Here is a 16487-nt window from a genome sequence, read left to right on the forward strand (position 1 = left end):
ACTAATACAAGTGTTAAGAAAGGATTCCAAAGGGTAGGGAGAGGCAACAGACAGTACTTACTGAAGCCGAAGAGTAACGTATTGTTGATTGAGTACTCTCGATAGCAAAGCGTGGTTTCCCGTTAATGTCAGATCATGTTCTAGTAACAGTTCAGAAAATGGTCTTGAGTTTTAACCGTCAAAATATTCACCGAAACCTGGCCGTCATCGGTATGAATCATTCACGGGCGTCACCCCGAATTAGCTGAATGAATATCTGAGCAGCTCACAAGCCAGCATGTGAATGTCTCCGAACAGCAAATTCGCAACTGGTTTAATGAAATTCAATCATAAACAGAAGACAAAAAGCTGATTGAAGTTCTTCAGGGTTCCTCTCGTGTTTTAAACTGCGACAAAGCCGCATTCCAGCTGAATCCAAAAAGTAATAATAAAGTGACTGGACCACGAAGAGAGAAAAAACATGTATAACATAATTTAAAATTCAGATAAAGAATCCATCACCGAATCTCTGACTGTGTGCCGATGGTAATCCTGCCATTTATATTGTTCCCGTATGCTCGCATTGGGAACACTATAAATGGTGCAGTTGTGCAAAGTGTGCCTGATGACTGGTGAATAAGATAAAACTTCGTAGGGATGAATGACTGGAAAACCCTTTTACGAATATATAACCAATGTGCCTCTATTGACCAACAGATCCTGCGACGTGTGCAGCAGGACCTGCAAAATATACTCCAGTTGTGTATCCAGCGCAGTGGAGGTCATATTGAGCATATGCTGTAATGTCGACTGTAAGAAGTGTCCCAAATTTTAACAGGTCATAACTCCTACACATATAAAGACATCGTGAAATGGATTAGACAGGTGTATTCCCAGAAAGAGACAGTGTAAAATGATATGCGACATGACCCCCTTTTCATTTCGGAAACCTAACCTAAATCCGAGATGGAGACCGCTGTGGCCATAGCCCCTATAAGTTTTGGGCCCATTTATAGACACCCCATACCAAACGACATTATAATTCCTCACACCGTTTGACTTTTATAGGGTGGATCTAGACTTTTGGCTCACCCTGTATTTTACCCATGGCTTCTTAGTCATAAAGTGAATTTTCTTTTTCTGTACTATGAATATTTGTATTATTTCAGTATTAACATCAGTTGTATACAAAAATATTGTAAAAGCTCTATTTGAGAAAGAAATAAACACGTTAATGTATGTAAAATTTTATAAATCAACTTGGAAGGTTGGTAGAAAATTATACGGTTCATTGGAATGATATTAAGAGATCTCAATTACTGGGTCTTGATGTGTCAATTACTGGTGATTATTTCAAATCATAGTGTCAATATCTCTGGGACAATGAACAACCTTTCGTATACCTATTTAAAAAATAATACCGTAATTATCAGTGTATATTTTTATGGTGGTGTGTGTGGATGAGGGAAGGATCCCTTCGTAACTATACGAGAGATCATTAGGTCAGGCCCATTTAAAGTGTAAGAAAACATGTAATTTGTCAAATACTTGTATACTGTCAATTATTGGTATTTACCCTATAGGAGAGAGTTTACTAGAAAATATTATTCTAAGCGAAGTAGTACGGACACTCATAACACGGCTTCATACTGAGTGGTTTCTATCACACATTGAAGTGAGACAGGACGTCACACAAACACATCAACACTCTAACGTATACAAGAAAACACACATACACAATGCACATATCACATTTGGGTGGGGTTAATCGTGTTCCTACGGACAATTACCCTCCAGACAAATAACTCACATAACACACACACACATACTCGAGTGGCACGCCTGACGTGTACTTACGCCGGAAGCTAAAGAATTAGCATTGAATTAGAATTGTAAATCAGAACCACTCCATGTAAGCAGAATACTTTTATTCCACTGGATTAAAAAGGGGACATGAAACAGGTAGGAATTTACTAGGTACGAAAGTGTCATGCATTATGAAAATTCTTTCACTTCTTACGTGTCACATTGTTTGTTCTTATAAGTTGTGAAGTATTATATTTAGAAAAATAATTTTATAAGAATGGAATGGGACTATAAAATCATCGTAGATAGAAAGCCTTGTTTCTACTTGAGCTTGCATCATTATCAGATCAGCACGCTAAGCCCGCCGAATTAGTCATACCTTTTCATATAAATGCGTTTTAGAGCAATATGGCCTCGCTTTAGGTATTAGAAAGATTCTCTGTTTCTATATTCCCACCCGAAATTTACAGGAATCGGTACGGACTTGCGTAAATACATATGTCTGAAAGCTTGCGTAAATACATGTCTGAAACCAAGAAATAAATAGTTTACGGGTCTACCAACATCTGAAAAATAACCAGTATTTCAGTCAGTAACTTTTAACCCATTTTTTTAATAACAGAATTAAAAACTTATCCAGGCAAGTGTATATACCTTGCACACACACACGTGTATATATATATATATATATATATATATATATATATATATATATATATATATATATATGTAAACAAGTACTTACTCAAACTTACATTATTATCATTTGGTAGGTTCAATTTTGAGTCTGAGATAGCATGTTCATGTCAACATGTGCGTTACCAATTTTGGCCTTTGAATAAAACGCTTTTTTTCTTATTACAAGGTTTTCAATTTTGCCTGTACGAAGTGTCCTGCTGAATGTCTTTTCTAGTGAATCATCCCGCAATCTTAGTAATTGTAGTTTTACATCTGTGTGTGAACATGCCTTGCCAATCTTGATTTTCTACTAAACCCCTTTCCACACTCTTGCAATAAGTAGTTTTACCGCTATGTGTGAACATGTGTTTTGCGAAATCTGACTTTCTATTAAATCTCAAAAACTCCCTTTCCACTCTCTTCGGACTTCTGTGGTTTTTCGTCTGTATGCCTGAACATGTGTCTTGACAAATCTGACCTTTTAATATATCCCTTTCCACAATCTTGACACTTGTGAGGTTTTTCACCTGAATGTCTATACATGTGTCTTGCCAAGTCTGTTTTCCAAACAAATCCCTTTTCACACTATTTACACTTATAAGGTTTTTCACCTTTATGTGTGAACATGTGTTTTGCCAAATCATATTTACAAATAAATCGCTTTTCACACTCTTGGCAGCTGTGAAGTTTTTCACCTGTATGTATGAACATGTGTTTTACCAAATCTGATTTCTTAATAAATCCTTTACCACACACTTGGCACCTGTGAGGTTTTTCACCTGTATGTGTGAACATGTGTGTTGCTAAACGTGACTTTCTAGAAAACCCCTTTCCACACTCCTCGCACGTGTGAGGTTTTTCACCAGTATGTGTGAAAATGTGTTTTTCCAAATCTGCTTTCACTGTAATTCCTTTTCCACACTCTTGGCAGTTGTAAGGTTTCTCACCTGTATGTGTGAACAAGTGTCTTGCCAAATTTGACCTTGTAAAATACCTCTTTCCACACTCTTGGCACACGTGAGACTTTTCACCTGTATGTGTTAACATGTGATATGCCAAATGAGATTTATTACCGTCAAATGGGGTGAATAGAAACACATTTTTGGCTATATGAGTATATAAGTTTGGTGACGTTAAAGATTTCGCGTATCAAAGTATTCCATAAAACCGGTCTTAATATGCTAATGAAGTTAAGTAAACAACATATTAATTTATCAACCCCACTTTTCTTCACCTTGATTTTTCTTAATGTTTTTATTCACCCATGGGTAGGGGTGAATAGAAACAATGACTTTATTTTCATTGTTGTTCCTTTTATACTATTGGAAAGATAAAAAGAAACAGTGTGTTTGTTGAAACGAATTATTTATTTGATATCTGCAAGATATAAGTTCAATAAGACCAACATTTTCTAAGTTACAAACTTATAAAACAATACAACGTACAAAGTAGGTACAAACGACCATACAATTTTGATGATATTTGAAAAAAAGACTTAACCACTGAAATTACTAGGGAAACTTATCATATACTTAAAGCGTGCTGACCAACTCCTAATAGGACCCAACAGTTTCTTCACAATATCCTCATGTAGTAAGAACGATTCTTCAAAAGTTTCTGAAAATTTCATTGTTTTTGGTGCTCTTATAAAACACTCCCATATATCCACCATGTTCACAATTTCGCACTTGGGTAATGAATAGCCTCACCGAGTATTTTAGCTTCCCATAAACCTTTACCACAGCAAAATCACCAGCTTTGGAAAACCATCATCTAGTTCGTGATCGTCTGGAATGTTGTCTTCTGGAGTGTTTCCTTTATCCTCTTCCGACAATACGCGGGTTAAACTTAAATCTTTGTCACTATCGTGAAGAGAATAATAGTCGAAGCTCTCTGATGACGAGTGTTCTACATGCATCATCTTTCTTGTTCGTGAGAGATCCGTTCGTTCCGTTGCTGTCGGAGTAAGAGAGCCCAGTTTGAGTTTCGTTGTGATTTGATGAAAGTATCATTTTCAGAAAACAAACCAAAATTCTTACCAGAAACAACATCTATTCGTACTCTCTTGTTCCGTGTTTAATTTTTTTCATTTTCTCTCATGCTCTTGAGAAGACCCATAAGGGAACGGTCTACAGTCTGAGATGTCTCTTGCTGTTCTGTTTCTTCTCGTTCAGTGTCTTTTTGGCAGCATCCTCAGTACTTGGTCTCGAGAAAGGGGAAAAATTCCACACTTTTCAAATCCAGTCCTTATATTTACCTCCTTCAGTTTTTTTTTTTTTTTTTTTTTTTTTAAGAAGACGGAAATTTGTTCTTAGAGATGGTTGATTCATTCCTATCAGGTCCTTTTTTCGCTCCTCAAAAATTTTCCACTCCTCAAGAAGTGTTTCTATTCACACCATTAATTAAAAATCATAACAATAACCCAGTAAAGTTAAATTTTGATTACAAATAATTTACAAAAGGAAAACTTTTACTATGAACCTCATTAAATGAAACAACAAACTACAAAACAAGCATATGTTCAAACGCAACAAATATGAAAATGTCATACTTATCAAGAAAGTTTGCGGAGCGCCAAAATACCGTGTAGGATTTCAGTAACATATTAACGCTGCTGCCGTCCACCTCAGTGTTCCCAACTCACTAAAACATTTTGTCTCTGCTGTGAACACTTTAGCCATATAAGACTATGTTAAGAAATTTCAGTTTTGTTGATTAATTTATCGTCCAGATAAATCCAAAACTAATCTGGGAGTGTTTGTTTCTATTCACCCCCATGTTTCTATTCACCCCATTTGACGGTAGCAAATCTTTTACCACACTCTTGACATTGGTGAGGTTTTTCACCTGTATGTGTGAACATGTGATATACCAAATCTGATTTACTAACAAATCCCCCACCACACTCTAGGCACTTGTGAGGTTTTTCACCTGTATGTGTAAACATGTGTTTTACCAAATCTGATTTTCCAATGAATCCCTTTCCGCACTCTTGACACTTGTGAGATTTTTCACCTGTATGAATTAAAATGTGTCTTGCCAAATATGAACTAAACTTAAATCCCCTGCCACACACTTGGCAAGTTTGAGGTTTCTCATATGTATGTGAGAAAATGTGTCTTGCCAAATTTGATTTACGTTTACACCCCTTTGCACACCCTTCGCATATGCGCTGTTTTTCACCTGAATGTTTTAAAATGTGAGTTTCCAAATATGAACTGCCAGTAAATCCCTTTCCACATTCTCTGCACGTATCAGGTTTTGCAGCTGAATGAGATTTCTTTTTCTTTCGTCCAATAAAGGCATTTGCTCTTCTGGAAAGTTTATGTTTAAGGAATTAAAAAAAAAAAAAGCAACGACCACAAATTGGAAATACATAATATGAGACTGCAGAAAAATACTGAACTTTTACATGAAACGTAGATATATGGAATTTAGAACATTCGAGGGGTTTTCCTACAAAATATACTCTGCAAAGATGAAAATGCCCTTTGACCTAATATCTGAACTTATTTAAAAGTTCGGAATCAGATTAAACTCATGTACATATCAATGAACATATGTTGGAGTATGGAACGAACATGATATTATAGATGAATATGGAGGCAGGAAGTCAATGGATATGTTTAAGAAATGTATTGTTAAAATATGTCAGAAAATTTAGTAAATGCAAGAACTTGTTGCAATTACAAATACCAAATACTGTTACTATAACGACAAGGTAAAATAGGAATGCTATACCAAATTAAAAAAATGCACAAAATATCATTTGAAGCACTATAAGAATAACTGCTGATATTTTTAATATTATTGGATTGCTTTGATATATTAAATTTTAATGAAAATTACGATCTTCATGTCCATAGATATATATCTACGTCCTTAAATGTGATACATATATAGATGCTTTTGTGACACAAATCTTTTAAGATACGTCGACTTTTCATTTCCTGGTATCTTTTCACCTATTCTTAAGAAATACGATTATGATGTAGAATTCGACGCTAGGATAATGAGGATAAATAGTGCCCCGGTCGTTTCACTGCAGTTATTAGTATTAGAAGCTTTTAGTGTTTCATAGGTTCTAAAGCTGGAACGTCCTTATCTTGCAATCAAAAAAAAAAAAAAAAAAAAAAAGTACTATTCTTCTAGATTCCGGCTAAGATGCAGATTTTCATTTGTAATAACCTCATGTAATGAAATTGGACGAAACCAAATTCTATACTAGGTTTATAACACTCATATTGCAAGGTATATCAAACAACGTCTCATGAGTATTAGCTAAATCGCAAAAAAGTTCAGTGTTTATTGTTGTTACTTTAAAAGTTAAAGGAGCGTGCCAAGATAAATGGTCCACTCTATATTTTAAAGAAATGCAAGAAACGTGTTATACATTACATTATAAAGAGAAAGCAACTGAATTCTTTGAAATAAATTTTCTAATATCTTGAGTGCCTACCTTCAATTCGGTTTTTATCATATTACTTTCATTGAAATGGGTATCATAAAAGAACACAAATGTACGTCAAAAATGATATATTCACGAGTCTCTCTTCTTATATACAGAAAACTTAGTACACATGACTCTCAATGAAAATAAATGTGTCGTGCACAAGTGTTTTCGTAAATACTGTGTTCATCCCCCCCCCCCCAAAAAGGAAAAAGATCCCTGTATTACTTCTCAGAACGTATATTGCACAGCCACCTTCTCTTGTTAGCGCAGGAAAGGAGAAAATCTTTTGAAATTAAATGTTATACTGAAGATGCCACTATTTCCGACTAGAATGAAGCTTCTATGAGTAAAGGAACGTATGTAAATGTAAGCTAAACTAGGATCTTTTACGAGTGGGTTATGTCAGGATGGTGAAATCTGCTATATTAGTTCTTTACTAAAAAGCAGTGGGCAAGTGATCTATGTTTTAAGGGCTGACAGGGCTATTTGTGTAGTTTTCAATTATATATATCACATTACCATTTTGGAGTACGATATAAAATTAACATATTATGCACATACATCTATCACACATCATCTAATACAGTTTACTGGCCACAGTTTTGCCAGCACACAAGAAATTTTAGGAAAACTAGATTTTCAAGTGGAGGTCATCAAATATTATTAAGATGTGAACCCATACATCTTAAACAAAATATATAGTCTTCTTTTGAAATTTTAATATTAGCAACGCCTTTCACTGCAGAGGTTCTTGTGGCATAAGACTTCAGAAATTTCTTCGGGCAAACGAAGTATTATCCTAATTTATATTCTAAATGACGCAAATTTCCAGTTCCTAACGTATCGCTTTACTTACTTTTGAGAAAACCATGCCCAATAATCACACTCTCTTTCTGCATTATTCACAGTCATATTGACAACACTTTCTCAACTTTCTTCACTAATTATATTTATGTAATTTTAAGGGGTTCGTGCATTATATGACTTTTTTAAACAACTGCTTGAGGCAGTAAAACATATGATACTATATACTTAATTTTGTGATGAATAATCAATGTTTACAAACCGTTATAACGACGAAAACAGAAAATGAATTAACACTCAAAATAGTGTTTTAGAAAATATATTCTTTTCCCGTCTTTATCAAAGCAATCTAAAAAAGAGTACCCATTTCATTCATATCATCTCAGCTAAAGTTCCTTTTCTTTGTAAAAATACGTCCTAAAACTGGCCAATTTTCACTCCAGTAAAAAGATCAAAAACCTGTAAATGTTCGGAACCGGGGATAACGTGCATAGCTTACCCTGGTTGTATTTACTGAACGATCTGTGAAATTGAAAAGTTTAAGTAATGCTTTGGTTTTCTGGACCCTCTTGTTGTAGAGGCTGCACCTTCGTGATGAAATGTGTGTTCTGCTGGCTTCAAGCAGGTAAAATATTTATTGTGGTCACATTTCGGAAAGTGTGAATGAAGACCGAAAAAGAGTTAAATATTTGCAACAGCCCTGACCTTCATTTGAAGTTTTGATAATAATTAGTAGTACACTATTTAACTTCACCAGCAAATGTTAAACACAGAAGATAACAGAACATACCCTTCACCGTTAAACTTCAGTACACGTTCGGTAATATACGAAAACGATTCGCCCTGTCATTCATCAAAATGGAAAGCTTATTGAGCCAGAAATAAAACTTTTTCACTGGATGTCATCTTGGATTAAACCAATACAAAATGGATTCATATCACTCACTTTCATTTCATTGTATAATGCCATATCGTTTTCCGACTTACATAACCGGCTGTATAGCATTTTCTTTAACAGGATTCCTACGTTACCCCTGTGCATTACTGACTGAAGCGACAAGACCTACCTATCTTAGACATTTCGATTTCATTGTTCGTGTAATAATATATGAACTTTTCCTTTCAACTATACGTGGAGCGACGTTAAGTTTCTTTCAATTCACCTCACACTGTTGTAATTCACTTCAGTCTCAGGTAGTTTTCAAAATTCGTCAGTATTATTTTCTCCAAGTTAATAACCAAGTATATAATACCATAGTCTGCATTTATTACAATATTTTGTAATTTAGCTTAAATCAGGGCCAGAAAAATTGAATAATAATCATTTTCTCAATGATAGTGTTCCATGTGAATTTGTTACATTTGAGAAGATATTTTGTGATCTTAGTGAAGAGTTTCTTTTTTCTATCCGATGGCAACGATTATTGACGGTTCTTACATTAGAAAATACAACTGTAGCTGCCTGACAAGCCCATTTCAACATATACATTTATTGCCATGATTACAGCAAGAAGTATCACTGACATAAATTATTATAAACCGTTTGTCACATGGTCCGTAAGCTGAAAAGTAGTTTGGCAAAAATCCTTCACTACTACTCAATTAGAGTGTGGTTCGGAGCCCACAAAAATAGTAGAGTTCAGAACTTGTTGTTGCATATACAAAAGTATACATAATTACATAATTACATAATAAGACAAAAATGACTTAATGCTTTAATGAAGGATTTATAAAGCAGAAGTTAGCACGAAATTTCTAACACCTAAGTATAATAAAAATTCGTAGTATCCAATAGTACGCGGATAAGCGAGATTAAGAAAGAAAGAAATTGTCTTATTGATCAGATAGGAAGGTTTAATCAATTAAGTGATGACTTGAATTCCAACTCTGCAAAAAGTTATATCATAAGATATATGACTAGGTTTATGTAATTAGAGCCAAGAATTGTTATTAATCGTTGCAGTAACAAGTAATATAAGATAATCGGAGGCATATCTTAGTAAGAGGCGTCCATCTCATCTAAATTTGACTAAAATTCACCTGAAATATATAGGCCAGCCTAAAGATGAAATGTTGTATTGTCTCTAATGATACAATACCAATAATAAGAGAGAAATAGGAAGGTGTGTGAAAATACACAGAGTTCAAGATAACCTACGAGAATTCGTCTGTACATACCACATAGGATTTGTTTTTCTTTAAGGACTAAGTGGAACGAACAGTGCTATTCAAGAACAGAGGAAAGAACGGTAGACTGCTCCATGTGCATATTTGAAAATGAATTACTCCAAATATTAGCATAAACATATAAGAGTAAATGAGAATGTACTCCATTAAAATTAGTACGAATATGTTTCGTTTCAGTGCACAGTTGGCACAAAATGAACACCACAATTGGTACGTATGCATGTTTTAATTACCTTTTTGGTGTACGCCAGAAATGCTGAAGTAAAGTTATTCTTAAACATATATAAATATTAAATTCATCCCTAAACAATCACGCCAAAGATGTTCATTACTCATGCGTGCACATTATTAGATAATTATAGGTATAGGAACTTGTGATAATAAACTAATTTTACTAGTGTATTAATAGAGTTGTTACAACGAAGTGAAACGAAAAATAAAATATAGAAATTCTTACCAGATATATACACTACTCCTTAAGAAAATGTTCGTGGTATCCAAATACAAGGAAACAGAAAATTGCAACTTGTAACAATCTTTTTACACAATTATTTCTTTTTCGTACGAATCTTATCCAAAGGAAACCAAGAGGTCGTATAGTACTATAGATTAACTGACCCTATTATTTCTCTCTGGGTAATGTGATGTTTGATTGTATTTTTGCCTATTGTCGGAAAAGATATACTAGAAAATTCGATTCAAATCAATACGGAACGAAATCAGATGGTGTGAAAGAAGTATTACCACTGAATGAATTGACTTGTCGAAAAGATACATATAATTACGACTACAATAACGCACACAAGCACTGCTTAGCATGGACGAAAATTATACCTGAATGCTGATCGTGAAACTGAACGAAAGACCTAAACCACAAGCCATTGGTTTCAAACCTCTAAGCAAACCATTTTATTATAATCTCGATTCATTTGAAGAAGAGTTTTAGGAAACACGTTAATTATCGTTTGTCATTCGAGCCCTCACTTAGATAACGTACGTGGCATCGGTTTCGAAGACCGTGGTTCGATTTCCGGCGGGAGGTTATGTGGTTCGGATACCAGGTTAGACTGTAGATCAACGTCTTATATAGCCTCTCCTTAGCCGGACGGTAACTGAAATTTAATACAATCAAATCTTCGTTATGTCCAATGAGCGTTTAAAACATTGGGAGAGCTTTTTCCAGTTATGTCGGTATATTTTTTATTACGCTTAAATCGACTGCAATCAAACAGAAAAGTGGCTCACTGGATCCAGAATCATCGCATTTTTCCACATACGTATAACATAATTAAACCAAAAAACAATTGTTCTAGAATATGGTCCTTATTATAGAAATAACAGTACTTCAGCTGCTTTTGTTCTCGAATACTTTACATTTATATGCAGATGCGTATACCCAACAGATGATCAAACCTGTTTTTGCAAAATTATCACATTTGTTTGTCCATATAATAAACACGAATATCTGCAAAACACTTTTGACTTCCTCGAAAACAGATTAGAAATTCTTTAAAAGTGAAAATGCGAGTATTTAATCCTTTAGTAATAATTTAAAATTATGTAGTTTTCCGTTTCATGTGAAGGATGTTCTGAGATTACTACCAGTAAAAGCCTGGAATTAACGTGGAGAATCACAAATGAAACAGCAATGCAAGATAAATTCATCACAAATTAAATTTTTGCCCTTATTCCAACATACATTCACACTTTTACTTTATTGTTGAGAGTATGGAAATTACTGATGCACTAATATGCAGCATGTGACTAACCGTTTATAAGACAGGGTATGTACTCTTTTATGTGTAATCATTTACTTTATGGTTAACCTTAAACGTGAGTAATATCTCGCCTTGATAAGCAGTAGGTAATGACGCGTTTGTTACTAATCTAATATGACTGAAGTAAAGATTATGTCCATGAATGACTACTTCTTATGCATTTAATATGAACAATACAAAAAGATGTAATGATTTAACTTTATGTTCTTTACTGGCTGTTATAACTACTGAATTTTAATACCAGTGTTGTAATATTTGTATTATTTACATTTCAACACTTAATCATTGTAATATCGCATCGATGACTGAAAAACAGAGTACATATTCACGACTGTAGCGCATTATTAGTAAATTCAGAATCAGCAGGCATATACGAGACTGTCATATTCTAAGTATCAGAATAACTAAGTAGATAGACAGATAGATCGTGTATTCCAAAAACGTCGCCAACGGACAACAGAGCAACATTTTCCAGGCCAAATAAATATTAAAAAAATTGTTGGTCGTCTGAAGACGCGATTTCCACAACGTGGCAACGTCGCATTACCGATAAAGGAGCACACAGTTAATCTACCATTCCATCAAATAATTACATCGATTCTTTCCAGATAGCAGTTAAAACCGATAGAGTTTAATATTATTGTTTGTAATGAATCGCAAATAAACAATTGGTTTAAAAGAGAATGATTCAGATCTAAATACTTGGTAAATTCAAATAAGTTCTGCTTCATTGTTTAAATGTTTTTATAATGCTTCACCGCAATCTAATGAAATCTCTAACTAAAGTTTCATACATAAACTTTTAATATTCTTCTTAAAAAAACACTATTAAATGGTATAGACAATTGAAGTTAATACATTTATTATACAATTACATCGTAGGAGAAAAACAAAAAATACAACACAGTGGGATTTGAACCACGTAAAAATAAATCTCTCAAATTTAGAAAATAATTGTCAAGGAGACATGCCTTAGCAAGCTCGGCTACCGAGGCAACTGCAAAATCTGATGTTGTTACAAATATTCTACATAAACCATACGACTATCTTTGGTAAACAAAGTATTATTTTGTTCTCAGTCACCAAAGATAAAATAATATTTTCGAAAAACAATTTAAACATATTTTATGTAATAATAAAGAATTTGACATTCCAAATTTGACGTGGTGTAATCTTTGTTGCGTAGTTGAAACATACTTTAAAATTTAGAAAAAGTAATGAATGATTTATTTTTTTTAGATAACTTCACGTTAAATTGTTTGTAAAATATAATTCCCATAACCTATGAGCTAACACATTGAAAATAGGTAACATTTATTGTGGCGTAGGTTTTGTGGAACAATAACGTGTAATTTGTATTCTTAAGTGTAGGAAACTCACACTAATTTCAACTTGTAATTATTTATTCGATCTTGATCACTGCTTAAGTTGCATGGTGTACAGTTTTACGAGCTGCTATCTACTCTAGGATATTATTGCATTTCATTTTCCTTTCCTAAAATAATACCTTAATCAAGTCTAGGGTGTTATTATCATGGTTTATGTACATATAAACATTCAAATCAATTTGCTTGCAAACTGACACATTTTGAAAAGAATATTGATGCGCAAAACATGCACTAACTGTACAATAATTGTATATATATTCTCCTTAAGGGGCTAGACTACTAAATATTTTTGAAAAGTTGACAATTTTTCTTTTGCCCGTTCCTCGTAAGTGATAAGAGATAATGAAATGTAACTTACGACAATAATAAATAATGTTATTCTACACCAGAAAAAACGAATCGGAATAATTATAAGTTTTGCTATCCATAGAAATTACACTGTGTCTAAAATTTGAATTACTCAGAAAACTATGTTAAGGCAGGAACTAGAAAAATGAATTCAACGGTAGTTAATAAGTTATCATGTCTTCGTTCCTTGCTATATATTTTTTAAATAATTAATGTTTGTATTTATTTTGTAATAACTCACATAAATTATTAAAAAAAAATACAAACATTAATTAGAAAGTAGTTAACAAGGAACCAAGACAACATGATAAGTATTTTAACTTTTGGACGTACTGTAAAATCTATGGATAGCAACACTGATTATTCTTCCGATTCGTATTTTCGGCTGTAGAATAACATTATCTATTATTGTGGTGTGTTACTTTTCATTATCTCTTTTCACTTACGAAAAGCGGGCAAAAGAAAGATTGTTAGCTTTTCAAAAATGTTTAGTACTTGACAGCCTTAGAGCTGGACGAAACTTGCGGGGCTGGTTCCGTAGGGAGCAAGCGAGAAGCGACGGCGGGTATAAACATAAATGAATATGGTTTGGAAACTACAGTAGCTACTCATAACTTAAAATCACTAACCTCTCTACTAAAACCGGAAAAGTTAAAAATATACTACCATTTCCGGTTTCAATATTAATTGAGAAAATACATAACGCAATGTAAACAACTTGTTCACGAGATATACACCTGACGCTGTTACTTGGTTTTACGCATAGCCTACTACAATATTGTCTTCTGTAGTCTGTCTTAGGTAAGCGGAACTGTAACTTAGATTCTCAGTAGGAGTAACAAAAATTTTGGCGATAAGCAAGCATTTCGAGGCAATTGAACATATCTGAAGTTAAACCTATAAGACTTAGCTACAGTCTAAAACGTTAGAAACAACGGCAAAAAGAATTACATCCTGATTATATATAATCCAGCTAAATCCTGTCGAGCGAGATATTTCTTACAATGTACATTTTATAGAACGATCTGTGGCCTTTTTTCTCTACCTTTATCAGAAAGGAAATTTACTATAATTTACTATACTTTAATCCTTGTTACTATAATTTCACCTCTTACTACACTCTGTAAGGAAAAAATAGCGACACTTGCTCGGATATGGTTTTCGCAACATACTTTAATCAATATGATTTTTTACATGAATTCCTGATAATATTACAATGCATATTCCTAATGAGCAGTTCATTCTTAATACTTGCACCAGAGTTTCAGGCTTGAGTTTAATAAATTTATATGCATATATAAGTAGCTATGTGTATTTTGAGCAAAATCGATTATAGAAAGAGCTGCACATAAAACTGAAAAAGAACAAGAATAGCAGAAAACAAGAATGGAATTTCTTAACAGTAAGACATACTGTGTGCAAACATCGCGAAGTACCATACACCTAACTAGTATTTTGTATGTGCACCATGGGCTTTCTGCAGTGCAGGGAATCATCGGAGCCCTTTGGTAACAAGGCTATTGCAAAATGCAACCTCGATTTCACGGAATAGCACCCGGATTATCTGTTCCTTGAATTCCATTCTATTTGAGATACTTGTCTATTGAATCTTCTGCTCATATTGATCCACATATTTTCAACTGGATTAACGTCAGGTGAGTTTGTAGGCCACATGAGTCTCTAAACAGTCATATTCTTGAACCACGTATTAACGATTTTCGCTCGCATTATCGTCCTGGAAAAGGAAATAGTCCAAATTTTCTTCAGAAAAGTCATCTTTAGCTGTTGTAAGAACTTAACGTACCAGAATTTGAAGATATTTTCGTGCATGAAACGATCCTTCACATATATCCGTCGTTGTGACGTCTTTAACGGTGAACCAAGCCCATACAATCACTCAGTAACTGAATATTTGCATCTCTTAAACAAAATCCTTGCCAAATTCCTTGCTTGTTTGTATCCACAACTTCACACCACCATCGTTTCCTACTATTCTAAACTTCTTTTCAACGAAGAAAACGACGTGCATGCAGTTGTCATAAGTCCAAGTTGCATATCGACTCACAAAACTACATGTTGAAGTCCTCTGTGTTTTGTCAGTTTCGACTTTCTACGCCATTTCTTCTTTGTAATATCCTCTTCATGCAGTCAAGACAATACAGTTGTACGAGTAACTGCAGTTCCAAGATCATGTCAAATTGCAGAAGCGATTTTGGGGGAAATCACTCCTTAAATCTGCAGTGTTATTGATTTCATTTAGCTATCTGCTCTGGGTGATGCTTTCTTTTATCTTTCACACTGTTGACGAAGGGACGAGTTGTTATGCTGTTTCCACTTGTGAATTACTCTTCCTGCCGTAGAATGATGGAGTTTCAGTATTCCATCTATTCCGTTAGAGATTTGCCTTAGTTGCGCAAAGCAGGAATTATGTCTTGTTCACATGGGAACAAGTCACATTTCTTACCCAGCTTATTTGTTTACATTCCACATGTAGCAACAGTATCACACACAAACAACGCTGCACAACTACGATTTTGCCACTTGACACTGTCCAAACAATGAGAAAGCAAAAAACAATCATAAAATGTTATTTACCTCAGCTTACCCATCACAAATGCAATGCAGAATTCTCACTACAATAATTTACGAGACGCACCATCTAGCCATCTAGCGAAAATATTACTGATACACAAACAATTGGCAAGCGATGTCGTACACCACAGGTGTCATAGATAACGCAAATGAACTATCCCACTCTTCATTTTCTCTATTCCTCTTCTAACGGGGTGCAACTATGGTTTCTGGGTAAGTTAGCTTGAGAATTGAGGTGTCGCTATTTTTTCTTTACAGAGTGTATATCCAGTATATATTTCCCTTACCTAACCATTGCCTTACTAACAAACGTGTGCAAACCAATATTTATTGAAGTTATGATCATTCAATTCTTTTATTGAAGTTATGATCATTCAATTCTTTTATTGAGATTATTTTTAATTCTCATTGTACTATCCCACTTCTTAAGTGCCATTTGTCATATTTGTGAGCGAGATCCTTAGTTCAATCCCA

General features: G+C 34.1%; 1 protein-coding gene across 4 annotated transcripts in view; it reads right to left on the reverse strand.

The window, feature by feature from the left end:
• Positions 1–1890: 1890 nt before the first annotated feature.
• Positions 1891–16487, reverse strand: part of LOC145685801 (uncharacterized) — a 28585-nt gene continuing 13988 nt past the window's right edge. For all 4 annotated transcript variants that reach the window (XM_081758351.1, XM_081758349.1, XM_081758352.1 and 1 more), the window contains one exon: positions 1891–5777. In XM_081758351.1, the coding sequence (XP_081614477.1) occupies positions 5246–5777 (532 nt within the window). In that variant the 3' untranslated portion in view covers positions 1891–5245. The remainder of the gene's footprint in view (positions 5778–16487) is intronic.

Source organism: Thermobia domestica, chromosome 5 (genome assembly GCF_964235325.1).
Source record: "Thermobia domestica chromosome 5, izTheDome1.hap1.1, whole genome shotgun sequence".
Lineage (NCBI taxonomy): Eukaryota > Metazoa > Arthropoda > Insecta > Zygentoma > Lepismatidae > Thermobia > Thermobia domestica.